Raw genomic sequence first — 13,423 nt, 5'->3', positions numbered from 1 at the left:
TGAGTGTTGTGGCTTTTTAGCAAACTTGGATATTACATGCTTAAATTGTACCGCCAGCTTAAGTAATATATGATCTGATTTACTTTTTCTGCGCTTATTCTCTCCATTCACATATTTAGCTGTTTATAAAATTCTGCTGGTTGACCCTGGGAACAAACAGCGACTTAATGCCTCACTGCTGTCAGACATGAAACAGAAGCATCAGATCTGTTTGTCTAATGGGGTTGTTCCACAAAGACAACTTATCCCCTATCCACAGAATAGGGGATAAGAGTTTGATCCTCAAGGGTACAACTGCAGGGCTCGTTCTCCCCTGTTTGAAAGGAGCGGCGGTCACATGTGCGCGATGCCGCTCCACTCAGCTCTATGAGGCTGCCAGAAATAGCTGAGGGCTTGTACTCAGCTATCTCTAGGAGTCCCACAGAGTTGAATGAAGTGGAAAATACATGTGTGCCTCTTGCACCATTCAACCAGGGAACAAGGGCCCCCTTCTCATGCTCAGCAAGGACCCCAGAGTCTGACCCCTGCCAATCAGACACGTATAAGTTGTCCTAATGGGATAACCACTTTAACTATTGTCTGTGCTCTCTAGTTTACAGTACATTTAAAGGGGTATTCCGGTTATATAAATTTATCCCCTAACCACAGGATAGGGAATTACTATTAAAAAGACCCCCACAAATCATGAGAACAGAGGCCCCATACCCCCTGTAGCCCCTCTAAATGAATGGAGCACATCAGTTGGGGATGCGCACGGCCGCTCCATATATTTCTATGGGAGTATGGGGATTTTGCGGTCAGACCCCCTCCTATCTAATAATTATACCCTATCCTGTGGCTAGAGGATAACTTTATATAACTTGAATCCCTTTTTTAACTTTAGATGTGAAAGACATAAGACGAGATGTTATTCTGCATCGATACAAGACAAGTAAAGGATTTAGAAGTCACTTTGCCAGGTCAAGCTGCCACTTTTATGTCAGATATGATATTAAATGGCCCATTGGTATCCCTTATACTGCCTGGCTCTGGATAATAGGGCAATCAGCTGTAATAGGAGCAATCAGGGGCCTCAGCTATCAATCTTAACATGCTACAAGTAAAAATAATACTGAGTATGACCCCCAGCCTCTTATTAATGCTTGGCTTCAGTGTGTAGCAACAGAGAAGGATCCTTGAAGACGAACTTGACTTTAGAAACCTGGAGAATAATCAGTCTGAGCTTGTTACCATCAATCTAATATTACGAAATATAAAAATCTGACAGCACCATCTATAAGAAACCATCAAGTCCAACCATCTTATTTAGGCTTCATGCACACGGCCTGTGTCTGCATTTCAGTCCGCAAAATACGGATACTTTCCTTTTGCATTCTCTATTTTTCTCACTCCCATCAAATGAATAAAGGATTATTCTTGTCTGCAATACGGACAAGAATAGCAAATGTTCAATAATTTTCCGGAAGGCCACACAGATCCGTAAAAAAACACAGAATTGTGCATGGCCCCATAGGAATGAATGGGTAAGTGCGCCATCTGCAAAAAATGGAGATAGCACACTGAAAAAAAATAGAGATATTTGCATGAAGCCCAAGAGTATGCAGGCATACTAGATGGTACATCTGTGTCCTAGTGACAGATTCCCTTCAAAAGTGCCCAGAGCTGTAGACATCGTCATTGTCCTTGCTTATTTTGTAGGTTGCAAAGCCAGTCATGTCCCATCAAAACTGCCATCCAGCCTAAAAAATGTTAATGCTATAAAGATATACTGAGCACAGCTTTATTAATGAAGATATGTTATAATGGCTGAAGTGAGATAGTGCTTGGTAATTTGCCGTGTGTCCAGCCCTATTAACTACTGGTTTATGGGTTTCTTCAACTTGAGAGACTGCATGTGATGAATACAGATGTTGCCTTTCATTAGTATCAGTAGAGCTATAAGGAGGTTTGTGCAGTGTGAATTAAGTCACATTGTCATTCTACAGTTTCAATGTTGTAAGCCTATGGGCTCCACGCATGCACATCAAATGCCATATGCTCACCTTTTCAATATCACAGTGCATATATAAATAAAGTGCATATATAAATGACTAAAAATCAGCTAATGAAAATCAGACATTGCTTTTGAATTGTGGTTCAACAGAATAATAAAAATAAATAAAAAAGAATAATGAAACTGGGATGGGCAAAAATGACGGTACCCCTAGAAAAATTCAAAATAATTTGACCATAGGGACATGTTAAACTAAGGTTTGTCCTGTAATTAGCATTATAGGTGTCTTCAAACTGGTAATCAGTCAGTCTGCCTATTTCAAGGGTGAAAAGTAGTCACTGTGCTGTTTAATATCATGGTGTGTACCTCATAGAACATTGACCAAAGAAAGCTAAGAAGAGAGTTGTCTCAGGAGATTAGCTAGAAAATCATAGACAAATATGTTAAAAGTAAAGGCTATAAGACCATCTCCAAACAGCTTGATGTTCCTGTTACTACAGTTGCACATATAATTACGAAGTTTAAGGTCTACGGGACTGTAGCCAACCTCCTTGGTTGTGGCCGCAAGGAAAATTGATGACAAATTGAAGAGATGGGCAATACCGAGCTCAGAACAAAATTCAAAGAGATTAAAGGTGAACTCCAAGGTACATCAGTGTCAGATCGCACCATCCGTCGCTGTCTTAGCTAAAGTAAACTTAATGGAAGATGACCGAGGAAGAAACCACTGCTGAAAGCAAATCATAAAAAAGTGAGACTGGAATTTGCCAAAATCCATATTGAAAAGCCACAAGGCTTCTGGGAGAATGTCCTTTGGACAGATGAGAAAAAACTGGAGCTTTTTGGCAGGTCACATCAGTTCTATGTTCACAGAAATGAAGTATACAAAGAAAAGAACATTGTACCCTCTGTGATACATTGAGGAGGCTTGGTTATGTTTTGGGGCTGCTTTGCTGCATCTGGCACAGGGTGTCTTGAATTTGTGAAGGGTACAATGAAATCTCAAGACTATCAAGGCATTCTGGAGCAAAATGTGCTGCCCAATGTCAGAAAGCTTGGTCTCAGTTGCAGGTCATGGGTCCTCCAACAGGATAATGACCCAAAACACACAGCTAAAAACATCCAGGAACTGAAACATGCAATCTAGAGAAGGCAACCTTCAAACCTGAGACAGCTGGATCAGTTTGCTCACTCATGAAGAGTGGACGAAAATACCTGTGGACCGGTGCAGACGTCTGACTGAGAGTTACAGAAATTGATTGATTGCATCAAAAGGTTGTGCAACAAAATATTAAATTCAGGGCACCGTTATTTTTGTCCAGGCCAGTTTCATTAGTCTGTTTTATAAATTATTCAGTTGAACCACAATTCAAAGTCAATGTCTGATTTTCATTAATTTATTTTCAGTAAATTTTAATTTATTTAATCGTTTCAATATTCTGCTGGAGAAGTCTATGTGTACATATGATACATTACTTATCCTGTACTGATCCTGAGTTACATCCTGTATTATACTTCAGAGCTGTATTCACTATAGTCTATGTTTACACATGTTACATTCCTTTACTGATCCTTGAGTTGAATCCTGTATTATACTCCAGAGCTACATTCACTATTCTGCTGGAGGAGTCACTGAGTACATACATTACTTATACTGTACTGATCATGAGTTACATCCTGTATTATACTCCAGAGCTGCACTTGATATTCTGCTGGAGGAGTCATTGCATATATTTCTGATCCTGTACCGATCCTGAGTTGCAGCCTATATGTACTCTAGAGCAGCACTCACTATTCTGTTATTATTGGAAACATAACTGAAAAAAAGCAAAACTCAGTAGACAGCTGCAACCAATTCTATATTGAGTAATATGAGTATGGATGGTCAACATCCACAAAGACTATACAAAAGAAAAGACCACAAATGGTTCAATCTGGATAGAGCACTCCACTTATGAAAATGCTATAAGATTAATGAGTTTATTCATATATATAGAAAATGTAAAAATCACAAATCCATACATCAAAAAATCACATTCATTATTTGACGCATACTCAGCACATTCTACTGGCCAGTAAGTAATCATCGGAATATGTGCGATGACAGGAATCACATAATTCCAATCAATTCATATTAGGAATTCCTCCACAATTTATTATTAGTAATTTACTAAATGGATAGGAAAGAGAAATTGAGTGAACATACACAGATGTAACTATAGCTGAAAATAGAAACAAAGTCAGGGCTAATCCCAATGACAACCCTCCAAAATCAGTTGAGCAACCCATTATCAGTCACAAAAGCTAATAATTATAGGACTGTATAGACAACAGCTGCATTATATATAAGGTCTAGCTACTAATTTGAAACAGCAGACCACAGCGACAACCTGGTGCGGTGAATTTTTGCACAAATCATGCAGCATCACTTGAGAAGCAAGATCTCTAATTTTCACTCCATGAAATAACATCACAGCTTCAAATATGGACCGATACAACGGTATTGTCCTCATGATGAGCCACCGCATGTAAAAGTATCAAGTATCAAGTCTGCTTGCAATATGGACAGCCAATTGTGCAATAGGTATTGAAGATTATGAGGGGGAATTTATCATGAGAATTTTGAAGTCAACTTTTCTTATATCGTACCTGAGTTTTCAAACAAAGTTTGAATAATGGCTGTGCTTCCTTGTACAATCCTGACTGTGAAGGAACAGGTGTTTTCTGGGCTTCCTTAAAGTCTTTTTTTCAGCCATATTATTTCCTGTTTCAGCTGCACAGCTAGATGCATATCACTGAGAAGCAGGGGGCATATCCATTCTGTGAAATCGGCCAGCACTGTACTGCTGTGATGTCCTTGCCCTTACTTCCCACTATGTTTGTATTCAGCTCTGGAGCTCGCAGAACAGATAAGAAGGGTGAAATCACACTTACAGAAAGACAGGAGGCTCATGTGAATTTAAAAGCAGTGTAGGAGCAGTTCTTTTACCAGGCTCAGGATCTCAGCTACCTCTGACACGCCCCATTTCCTCTTTGCTGTCTCTGTTACTAAGAATGGATCTTGCCTGACAACACGCAGTGGACTGTAAATTAGGTGGAAGTGAGACCCCTAATGGCTATGACTTTACATCTTTTTTTTCAGGTGGATGCAGGCATATTATTTTAAATGAAGTGATTTAGAAATGTGTTATTTACATCATTCTCTATTAAATGAAATTGTGTGAAAGTACAGTGACTGCTAAGTCTGCATAATTTTAAGACAATTTTTCAAACATCGCAAAGTGCAAGATTTTGCGCAAATATGGTGTACATGGATTGTTGTGTCCACATAATAAGTCAAAGCATTTTGAAATGTCTAGCAGTAAAGAAGTTACGATAACAGGAAAAAAGGCTGGGGATGAAAGTTTCTGCACTCAATAAGCCTTTCAGTTGGCAACCCGACTGCATGCAGCAAAATGAGGGAAGATGGTGATCCTTCCATCTCTGCATATTGGGGGGTTAAATTACTGATGCGTTTCATCTAAGAAAGGACTTTCTCAAGGTGCATGCACCCACGGTGGCTCATTATCAGGCTAATGACATCATACGCCATGTGTTCACATCTGCATCCGTTTCTAATGTGATTTGATGAAGTGAACCTAATTATCTTGATGCTCAATTGGTAGTGACAAGTGACACAGCACAAATTTTGTATATATTTTCAGAAAGAATTGCTGTCTTGAATCAGGAACTAGATGTTCTGCAGCTGGAAGCTTGTGTCAATTCGGTACTGTTATTATTTGCATTTATGACTTAGGCAAGGTGCTGAATTTCCTTAAAGAGACCAGTCTTGTATAGAGACTTACTGGAAGTACTCCATGGTATGGCGACTTATTGGCAATGCTCCATGGGAAACGAGTATGCAAAGAGGTATCTCATAAGGAATCGAACCATCTTGTCAGTGCCACCTATTGGAAGTGGATCCCTCTGAGTCAATATCTGAGTTTCCAACAAGCCTTTGGATTTGAAAAGGGAATATAGCAAGGCCAGATATCCATTCGTAGACAGCTATCCAGCCTATGCCTCTTCCAAGGCATCGCACTGAGCCAGCCAGAATCATACTGCATACTGACGGAGGGCAAGAACCCTAAAACATCTGTCTACAGATGGATATCTGGCCTGGCTATATTCCCTTGGCAAATCCCAAAACTTGTTGGAAACTTGGCTCCACTTCCAATAGGTGTCACTGACGAGATGGTTCTCTCCGTTGGGAAATACCTCTTTGCATATGCATTTATGACTGTTAGGGTACGGCCACATGGTCAGGGTTCCTGATGAAGGAAACGAACACCAGGAGTGAATTCAAAAAAAGAGGAGAACATGTCTGTTATACTTTCTTTTATGATCCACGCCTGAATTCTGGCTTCCAAATCTGCATCAGGAAACATGACCATGTGGCCATACCCTTAGTGGATAACATGCTTAATTCATTTTATAGAGTTGTATTTCAGATTAGCCCTGACTGTTTCCATTTCCAGCTGCAGATAAATCTGTGCATACCCATTCATTCACTCAGTAAAATTTACTAAGAATAGTGTTTCATACGATGGGCTTAGTATTGAGTCTACTGATGTAAGATGTGCCAAAATTAAGAGATGCACGTCTCTTCATAATTTTGGCTAATCTTGGGAGGCTTATGCACCAGAAGCTAAAATCTGCAGAGCTGTTGTAAAACTGAGGTGTAATTTACGCCAGATTTGTTTTCTTAAATTTGTCAGGCTAAATAGACCCTGCCCCCTTCCCGCATACCTCATTGAAAAGTGTCAACTGTAGCACAAATAGGCAATAGGTCTCAACTGTTTGTGCAAAAGGGGAACTTTTGCAAAAATCTCAGACTTTTCTATAACAGAAAATCGGTGTAGTAGCCATGAAAAACTCCCTCCAATATCTCTTTGACCCTCGGCCCTGTATTTATTCATTAATGATGATAAATTGGGGATAAATTCCTAATAGGAATTGATTGGATTCATGTGATTCCTTGTTCACTTGTCATGGCACATATTTCGATGATTACTTACTGGCCGGCAGGTTGTGCTGCGTATGCACCTAATAAAGAATGTGAATTTTCTTTATATTAGTGACTATGACTAGAGATGAGCGAATTTCCACTTATGAAATTCATTCACACTTCGTTTGGTGGTAAAAGGTGAATTGCGATATGGATTCGGTTACCACGGACCATAACGCAATTCTAGGACGAATGCATAACGGAATGACTTTAGAGGCATTCCGTTATTCATTCCATCATAATAGAAGTCTATGGGCTGCAAAACGGATTCTTCCCGTTTCCGTTATGCAGGGGAGTCCTCTCCTGCATAACAGAAAGAGGACGGATCCGTTATGCAGGCCATAGACTTCTATTAAGATGGAATGAATAACGGAATGCCTCTAAAGGCATTCCGTTATGCATTCCTGAATAGAATCGCGTTATGGTCCATGGTAACGGAATCCATAACGCAATTCACCTTTTACCACCAAACGAAGTGTGAATGAATTTCAAAATATGAAATTCGCTCATCTCTAATTATGACATACATTTTTAATGTATATGAAGTCATTTCTGAATTTTATGCTGTTTTTTTTGACTGGAGTGCTTTTTCCACGTCCAACATTTTTCCATTTTTTCTTCTTTGTTACTGGAAACAACAGTAAGCTTGTGGACAGACAAACTGCTCAACACAGATACTAGGATGCTTAATTTCAATCAGACGAAATGCCTTGGAGACATACATCTCTTTATTTTGACCATGCGAGCTGGGAGTGCCTGGTGATACTCAGTATTATTAGAAGCAGCAGATGTGCCTCATTTTTTTCTGTAATTAAAGAGAACAGACAAGCTCCTACTCTGCTGTCCTATCGTTCAGAAGCCAATACTCCATCTGTGGCTATGTATTCTGTTCTGTACCATATTAGTCCTTTGCATCAGATGACACACTATCAGATAGGATGTCACTTCCGTGTGACATGTTGCCAAGCTGAGTCTTGTTCAGCAGCTGTGCCCTACGGCAAATCATTCTCTCCTGTTCCTGTTTCAGCTCCACGTATGACCGAGAGAAGGTATGGAAGATAGAAGTCACTGGAAAGGCCATCAGCAAAATTCCACTCAGAATGCTGCTGAGAGCTACCACCTGGCCCGGTATGCTCCTGGGCACCATATCACCATAGCCAACCGTGGTCATAGTGATCACTGCCCACCAGTAGCAAGCAGGGATACTTGTGAACTCCTGAGAGTCTGCCATCTCATTTTCAATCAAGTACAGCAAGGGGGCAAAAAGGGCTATGGCTACGCAGAGGAAAAGAAGTAACAGACCAAATTCACGGGTGCACCGTCTGGCAGTGAGGCCTAATGTCTGAAGGCCCAGTGAATGCCTGGCAAGGCGCATTACATACAGAATCCTCAAGGCACGAAGTATGCGCAGTACAAGGCCTACTTTATCCAGATATGTGTTCCCTGATCCAGGCTTCTTCTGGCCTGTTGACGTGTTGTCCACGACCAACGTGATGTAGTAAGGCAGAATGGCCACAATGTCGATGAGGTTCAGAGGCTGCCTCAAAAATGTGAACTTGCTGGGAGCTTGAATGAATCTCAAAATAAATTCAAGAGAAAACCAGCCAACGCAAACCGACTCCACTATGAAGATGTTATAGCACATGCTGGAACATTGACCCTGCAGGAAAGAAGAAAAAGTCAGAAAGCAGTAAAATATGCCATAAAGTAATTACTCAAAATAAGTAACTATACTGCCATGATCATTTATCATATGACTAGCAATAAAGGCCACTGTGTGAAAAAACACGCTCTAGAAAACTCTCCATCACTCCAGCCACCTGGTTGCCACCACTCTGTCCCCTGGGTGTGACGTCACGGTCCCCTGTATGCTATCACTGTCCCCTGTGTATGCCACCACTCTGTCTCTTGTATGCCCATTGTGCAAACAATAAAATGGGCTCTAGAAAGCTCTTGCTGGTTATTTCTTTCATTTGTCCACTGTCCCCTGGGTAAGCCATTACTCTGCCCCATGTATGCCCATTATGCAAACAATAAAATGGTCTCTATAAGAATTCTCTTGTTGGTAATTTCTTTCATTTGTCATAAAAAAAACTTCAAATGTGGAAGCATTTCTGGGATGACACTCCTGCACCCTTCCGTTTGTTTCTTGATTGCATATATATGTTTATATAAATACACTGCTCAAAAAAATAAAGGGAATACAAAAATAACACATCCTAGATCTGAGTTAATTAAATATTCTTCTGAAATACTTTGTTCTTTACATAGTTGAATGTGCTGACAACAAAATCACACAAAAATAAAAAAATGGAAATTAAATTTTTCAACCCATGGAGGTCTGGATTTGGAGTCACACTCAAAATCAAAGTGGAAAAACACACTACAGGCTGATCCAACTTTGATGTAATGTCCTTAAAACAAGTCAAAATGAGGCTTAGTAGTGTGTGTGGCCTCCATGTGCCTGTATGACCTCCCTACAACGCCTGTGCATGCTCCTGATGAGGTGGCAGACGGTCTCCTGAGGGATCTCCTCCCAGACCTGGACTAAAGCATCTGCCAACTCCTGGACAGTCTGTGGTTCAACGTGACGTTGGTGGATAGAGCGAGACATGATGTCCCAGATGTGCTCAATTGGATTCAGGTCTGGGGAACGGGCGGGCCAGTCCATAGCATCAATGCCTTCGTCTTGCAGGAACTGCTGACACACTCCAGCCACATGAGGTCTAGCATTGTCTTGCATTAGGAGGAACCCAGGGCCAACTGCACCAGCATATGGTCTCACAAGGGGTCTGAGGATCTCATCTCGGTACCTAATGGCAGTCAGGCTACCTCTGGCGAGCACATGGAGGGCTGTGCGGCCCTCCAAAGAAATGCCACCCCACACCATTACTGACCCAATGCCAAACCGGTCATGCTGGAGGATGTTGCAGGCAGCAGAACGTTCTCCACGGCGTCTCCAGACTCTGTCACGTCTGTCACATGTGCTCAGTGTGAACCTGCTTTCATCTGTGAAGAGCACAGGGCGCCAGTGGCGAATTTGCCAATCTTGGTGTTCTCTGGCAAATGCCAAACGTCCTGCACGGTGTTGGGCTGTAAGCACAACCCCTACCTGTGGACGTCGGGCCCTCATATCACCCTCATGGAGTCTGTTTCTGACCGTTTGAGCAGACACATGCACATTTGTGGCCTGCTGGAGGTCATTTTGCAGGGCTCTGGCAGTGCTCCTCCTGTTCCTCCTTGCACAAAGGCGGAGGTAGCGGTCCTGCTGCTGGGTTGTTGCCCTCCTACGACCTCCTCCACGTCTCCTGATGTACTGGCCTGTCTCCTGGTAGCGCCTCCATGCTCTGGACACTACGCTGACAGACACAGCAAACCTTCTTGCCACAGCTCGCATTGATGTGCCATCCTGGATAAGCTGCACTACCTGAGCCACTTGTGTGGGTTGTAGACTCCGTCTCATGCTACCACTAGAGTGAAAGCACCGCCAGCATTCAAAACATCAGCCAGGAAGCATAGGAACTGAGAAGTGGTCTGTGGTTACCACCTGCAGAACCACTCCTTTATTGGGGGTGTCTTGCTAATTGGCTATAATTTCCACCTGTTGTCTATCCCATTTGCACAACAGCATGTGAAATTGATTGTCACTCAGTGTTGCTTCCTAAGTGGACAGTTTGATTTCACAGAAGTGTGATTGACTTGGAATTACATTGTGTTGTTTAAGTGTTCCCTTTATTTTTTTGAGCAGTGTATATAGAGGATAGGTCATCAGTACAAAACTCACGGAAAACCCCTTGAAAGGGGAGCGAGGCAACCCACTCTTCACTCAAATCGGGACAGTCTCTTACTGGCAAACTTAATCCGATCTACATGCATACTGGCAGAGTCTTCTACTTCATACACTTACTGTAGTGGGGGTGTAGAAAGGGGTACTGAGAGGTGGAATCAATCAGAGCTCAGCTTTCATTTGTTGAACTGCTCTGGTAAAATGAAAGCTATGGAATGACTGGATGCTATGGGCATCAAATAGTTTTTGTTTTAAATCAGCTCCACTTAATACAGTTTACATGTAAATCAGCACATTTATTAGAATAGTCCATGCAGGGAGATGTGAGGCAGGCTAAGAAGCCATGCCCCACCAGTTACAGTTAGCACTAAGTATGTCTGCTTCAACTGCCATTGATTGGCTGAAGTGATTACGTCATATGACCGCTGCAATCAGAGAAAGAAGATAGTTGTTGGCAACACAGCCTTTCTTTTATATATTAGTATGACTTCTACCTGAGGGCTACTGTCACGTCTAGGGCTAAAATGTTAAGAGGCTGAATCCAATTAATTTAGTATTTTTCCCCTGTATTAGCAGTTTTAAATTTAAGGTTATGCAAATCAAAAGTGAGAAAGTGAGAATTTCTGTCAGTTTTACTCACCTCTCCTCAATGGTGGAAGAAATATTAATATATTTATATAATGAAGGCCTTAGATTTTACATGGCGTTCTCACCTCAGTGATCATGCATTGAATGGAGACACATGACAGCGACATGGAATTATTTTATCCTTGGTGTAATTCATTTCTGCATTGTCAGAAAAGACCTGTGGCTACAGAGGTCTGTGAATGTGGACAACTGACTAGATATGATTAAGGCCTCATGCACACGACCGTTGTTGTGGTCCGCATTCGAGGCACTTTCTTTGCGGCTCAGATGTGGACCTATTCACTTCAATGGGGCTGCAAAAGATACAGACAGCACTCAGTGTGCTGTCCGCATCCGTTGCACCGTTCCATGGCCCTGCAAAAAAAATATAGCATGTCCTATTCTTGTCCGTTTTGCGGACAAGAATAGGCATTTCTACAATGGGCAAATTGCGGAAGGCACACGGGCGGCTTCTGTTTTTTGCAGATCGACAGTTTGCGGACCGCAAAAAACGGCACGGTCATGTGCATGAGGCCTAATGCACATCACATTTTCTATGACTTGCCTGATGCGTCGGCATGTTACCTTTGTAGGCTTTTTCACTGAGGACCCTCTGTACTAAAAGGCTCAGAAAGTTCAGTGCAACTGCACATATCATTTATCAATATTTCAGGCTTGTTATTTTATATCAAAACATGGCTCCGTTCACATCACAAGGGGTAAGGTGGGGATTATTATTTTTTAAATATATGGCAAAATGCAAAAAAAACAAACAACAAAACCTCATAGACTTGTCTAACGCTAAAGATGCACTCTTTCAGCTCATAATTGCCCCATAAAAACTTAGCGGGGCTGACACATGTACTGTAGATGGGGCCAGCAATACCATATAGGGACAGAACCAAATACCAAAGCTCAGCACAATATATTTGCCCAGAAGAACCAAATACCACAAAGCAGCACAATATAATGCCCCAGCAAAACAAGAAGTTCTCTTGGGGCAGTTTATTGTGCTGCATTGTGGTATTTGGTTCTGCTGGATCAGTATTTTTTATTATGGTTTGGTATTTGGTTTGGCAGCTGAATCAAATACCACAATGCAGGACAAAATACTGCCCCAGCAGAACCAAATACCACAATGCAGCACAATAGGGACAGAAGGTGTCCCTCGGTGGTGGCCAGTGCCAGCAGACACGTTCTGTCCTCCTACTCCTCCAGTTATCTCTAATTAAGATACAGTACAGACCAAAAGTTTGGACACACCTTCTCATTCAAAGAGTTTTCTTTATTTTCATGACTATGAAAATTGTAGATTCACACTGAAGGCATCAAAACTATGAATTAACACATGTGGAATTATATACATAACAAACAAGTGTGAAACAACTGAAAATATGTCATATTCTAGGTTCTTCAAAGTAGCCACCTTTTGCTTTGATTACTGCTTTGCACACTCTTGGCATTCTCTTGATGAGCTTCAAGAGGTAGTCCCCTGAAATGGTTTTCACTTCATAGGTGTGCCCTGTCAGGTTTAATAAGTGGTATTTCATGCCTTATAAATGGGGTTGGGACCATCAGTTGCGTTGAGGAGAAGTCAGGTGGATACACAGCTGATAGTCCTACTGAATAGACTGTTAGAATTTGTATTATGGCAAGAAAAACAGCTAAGTAAAGAAAAACGAGTGGCCATCATTACTTTAAGAAATTAAGGTCAGTCAGTCAGCCGAAAAATTGGGAAAACTTTGAAAGTAAGGGCTATTTGACCATGAAGGAGAGTGATGGGATGCTGCGCCAGATGACCTGGCCTCCACAGTCACCGGACCTGAACCCAATCGAGATGGTTTGGGGTGAGCTGGACCGCAGAGTGAAGGCAAAAGGGCCAACAAGTGCTAAGCATCTCTGGGAACTCCTTCAAGACTGTTGGAAAACCATTTCAGGTGACTACCTCTTGAAGCTCATCAAGAGAATG

At 41.7% G+C, this 13,423-nt stretch overlaps 1 protein-coding gene across 1 annotated transcript in view; it reads right to left on the bottom strand.

The window, feature by feature from the left end:
- Window positions 1–7,941: 7,941 nt before the first annotated feature.
- The window catches only part of KCNG1 (potassium voltage-gated channel modifier subfamily G member 1), a 31,493-nt gene continuing 26,011 nt past the window's right edge, over window positions 7,942–13,423 (bottom strand). The window contains exon 2 of the mRNA XM_040437337.1: window positions 7,942–8,700. Within this exon, the coding sequence (XP_040293271.1) occupies window positions 7,942–8,700 (759 nt within the window). The remainder of the gene's footprint in view (window positions 8,701–13,423) is intronic.

This window comes from Bufo bufo, chromosome 6 (assembly GCF_905171765.1).
Source record: "Bufo bufo chromosome 6, aBufBuf1.1, whole genome shotgun sequence".
NCBI classification, from domain to species: Eukaryota; Metazoa; Chordata; class Amphibia; order Anura; family Bufonidae; genus Bufo; species Bufo bufo.
Note: the sequence above shows the minus strand (reverse complement) of the source record. Positions and strands in the feature narration are given on the sequence as shown.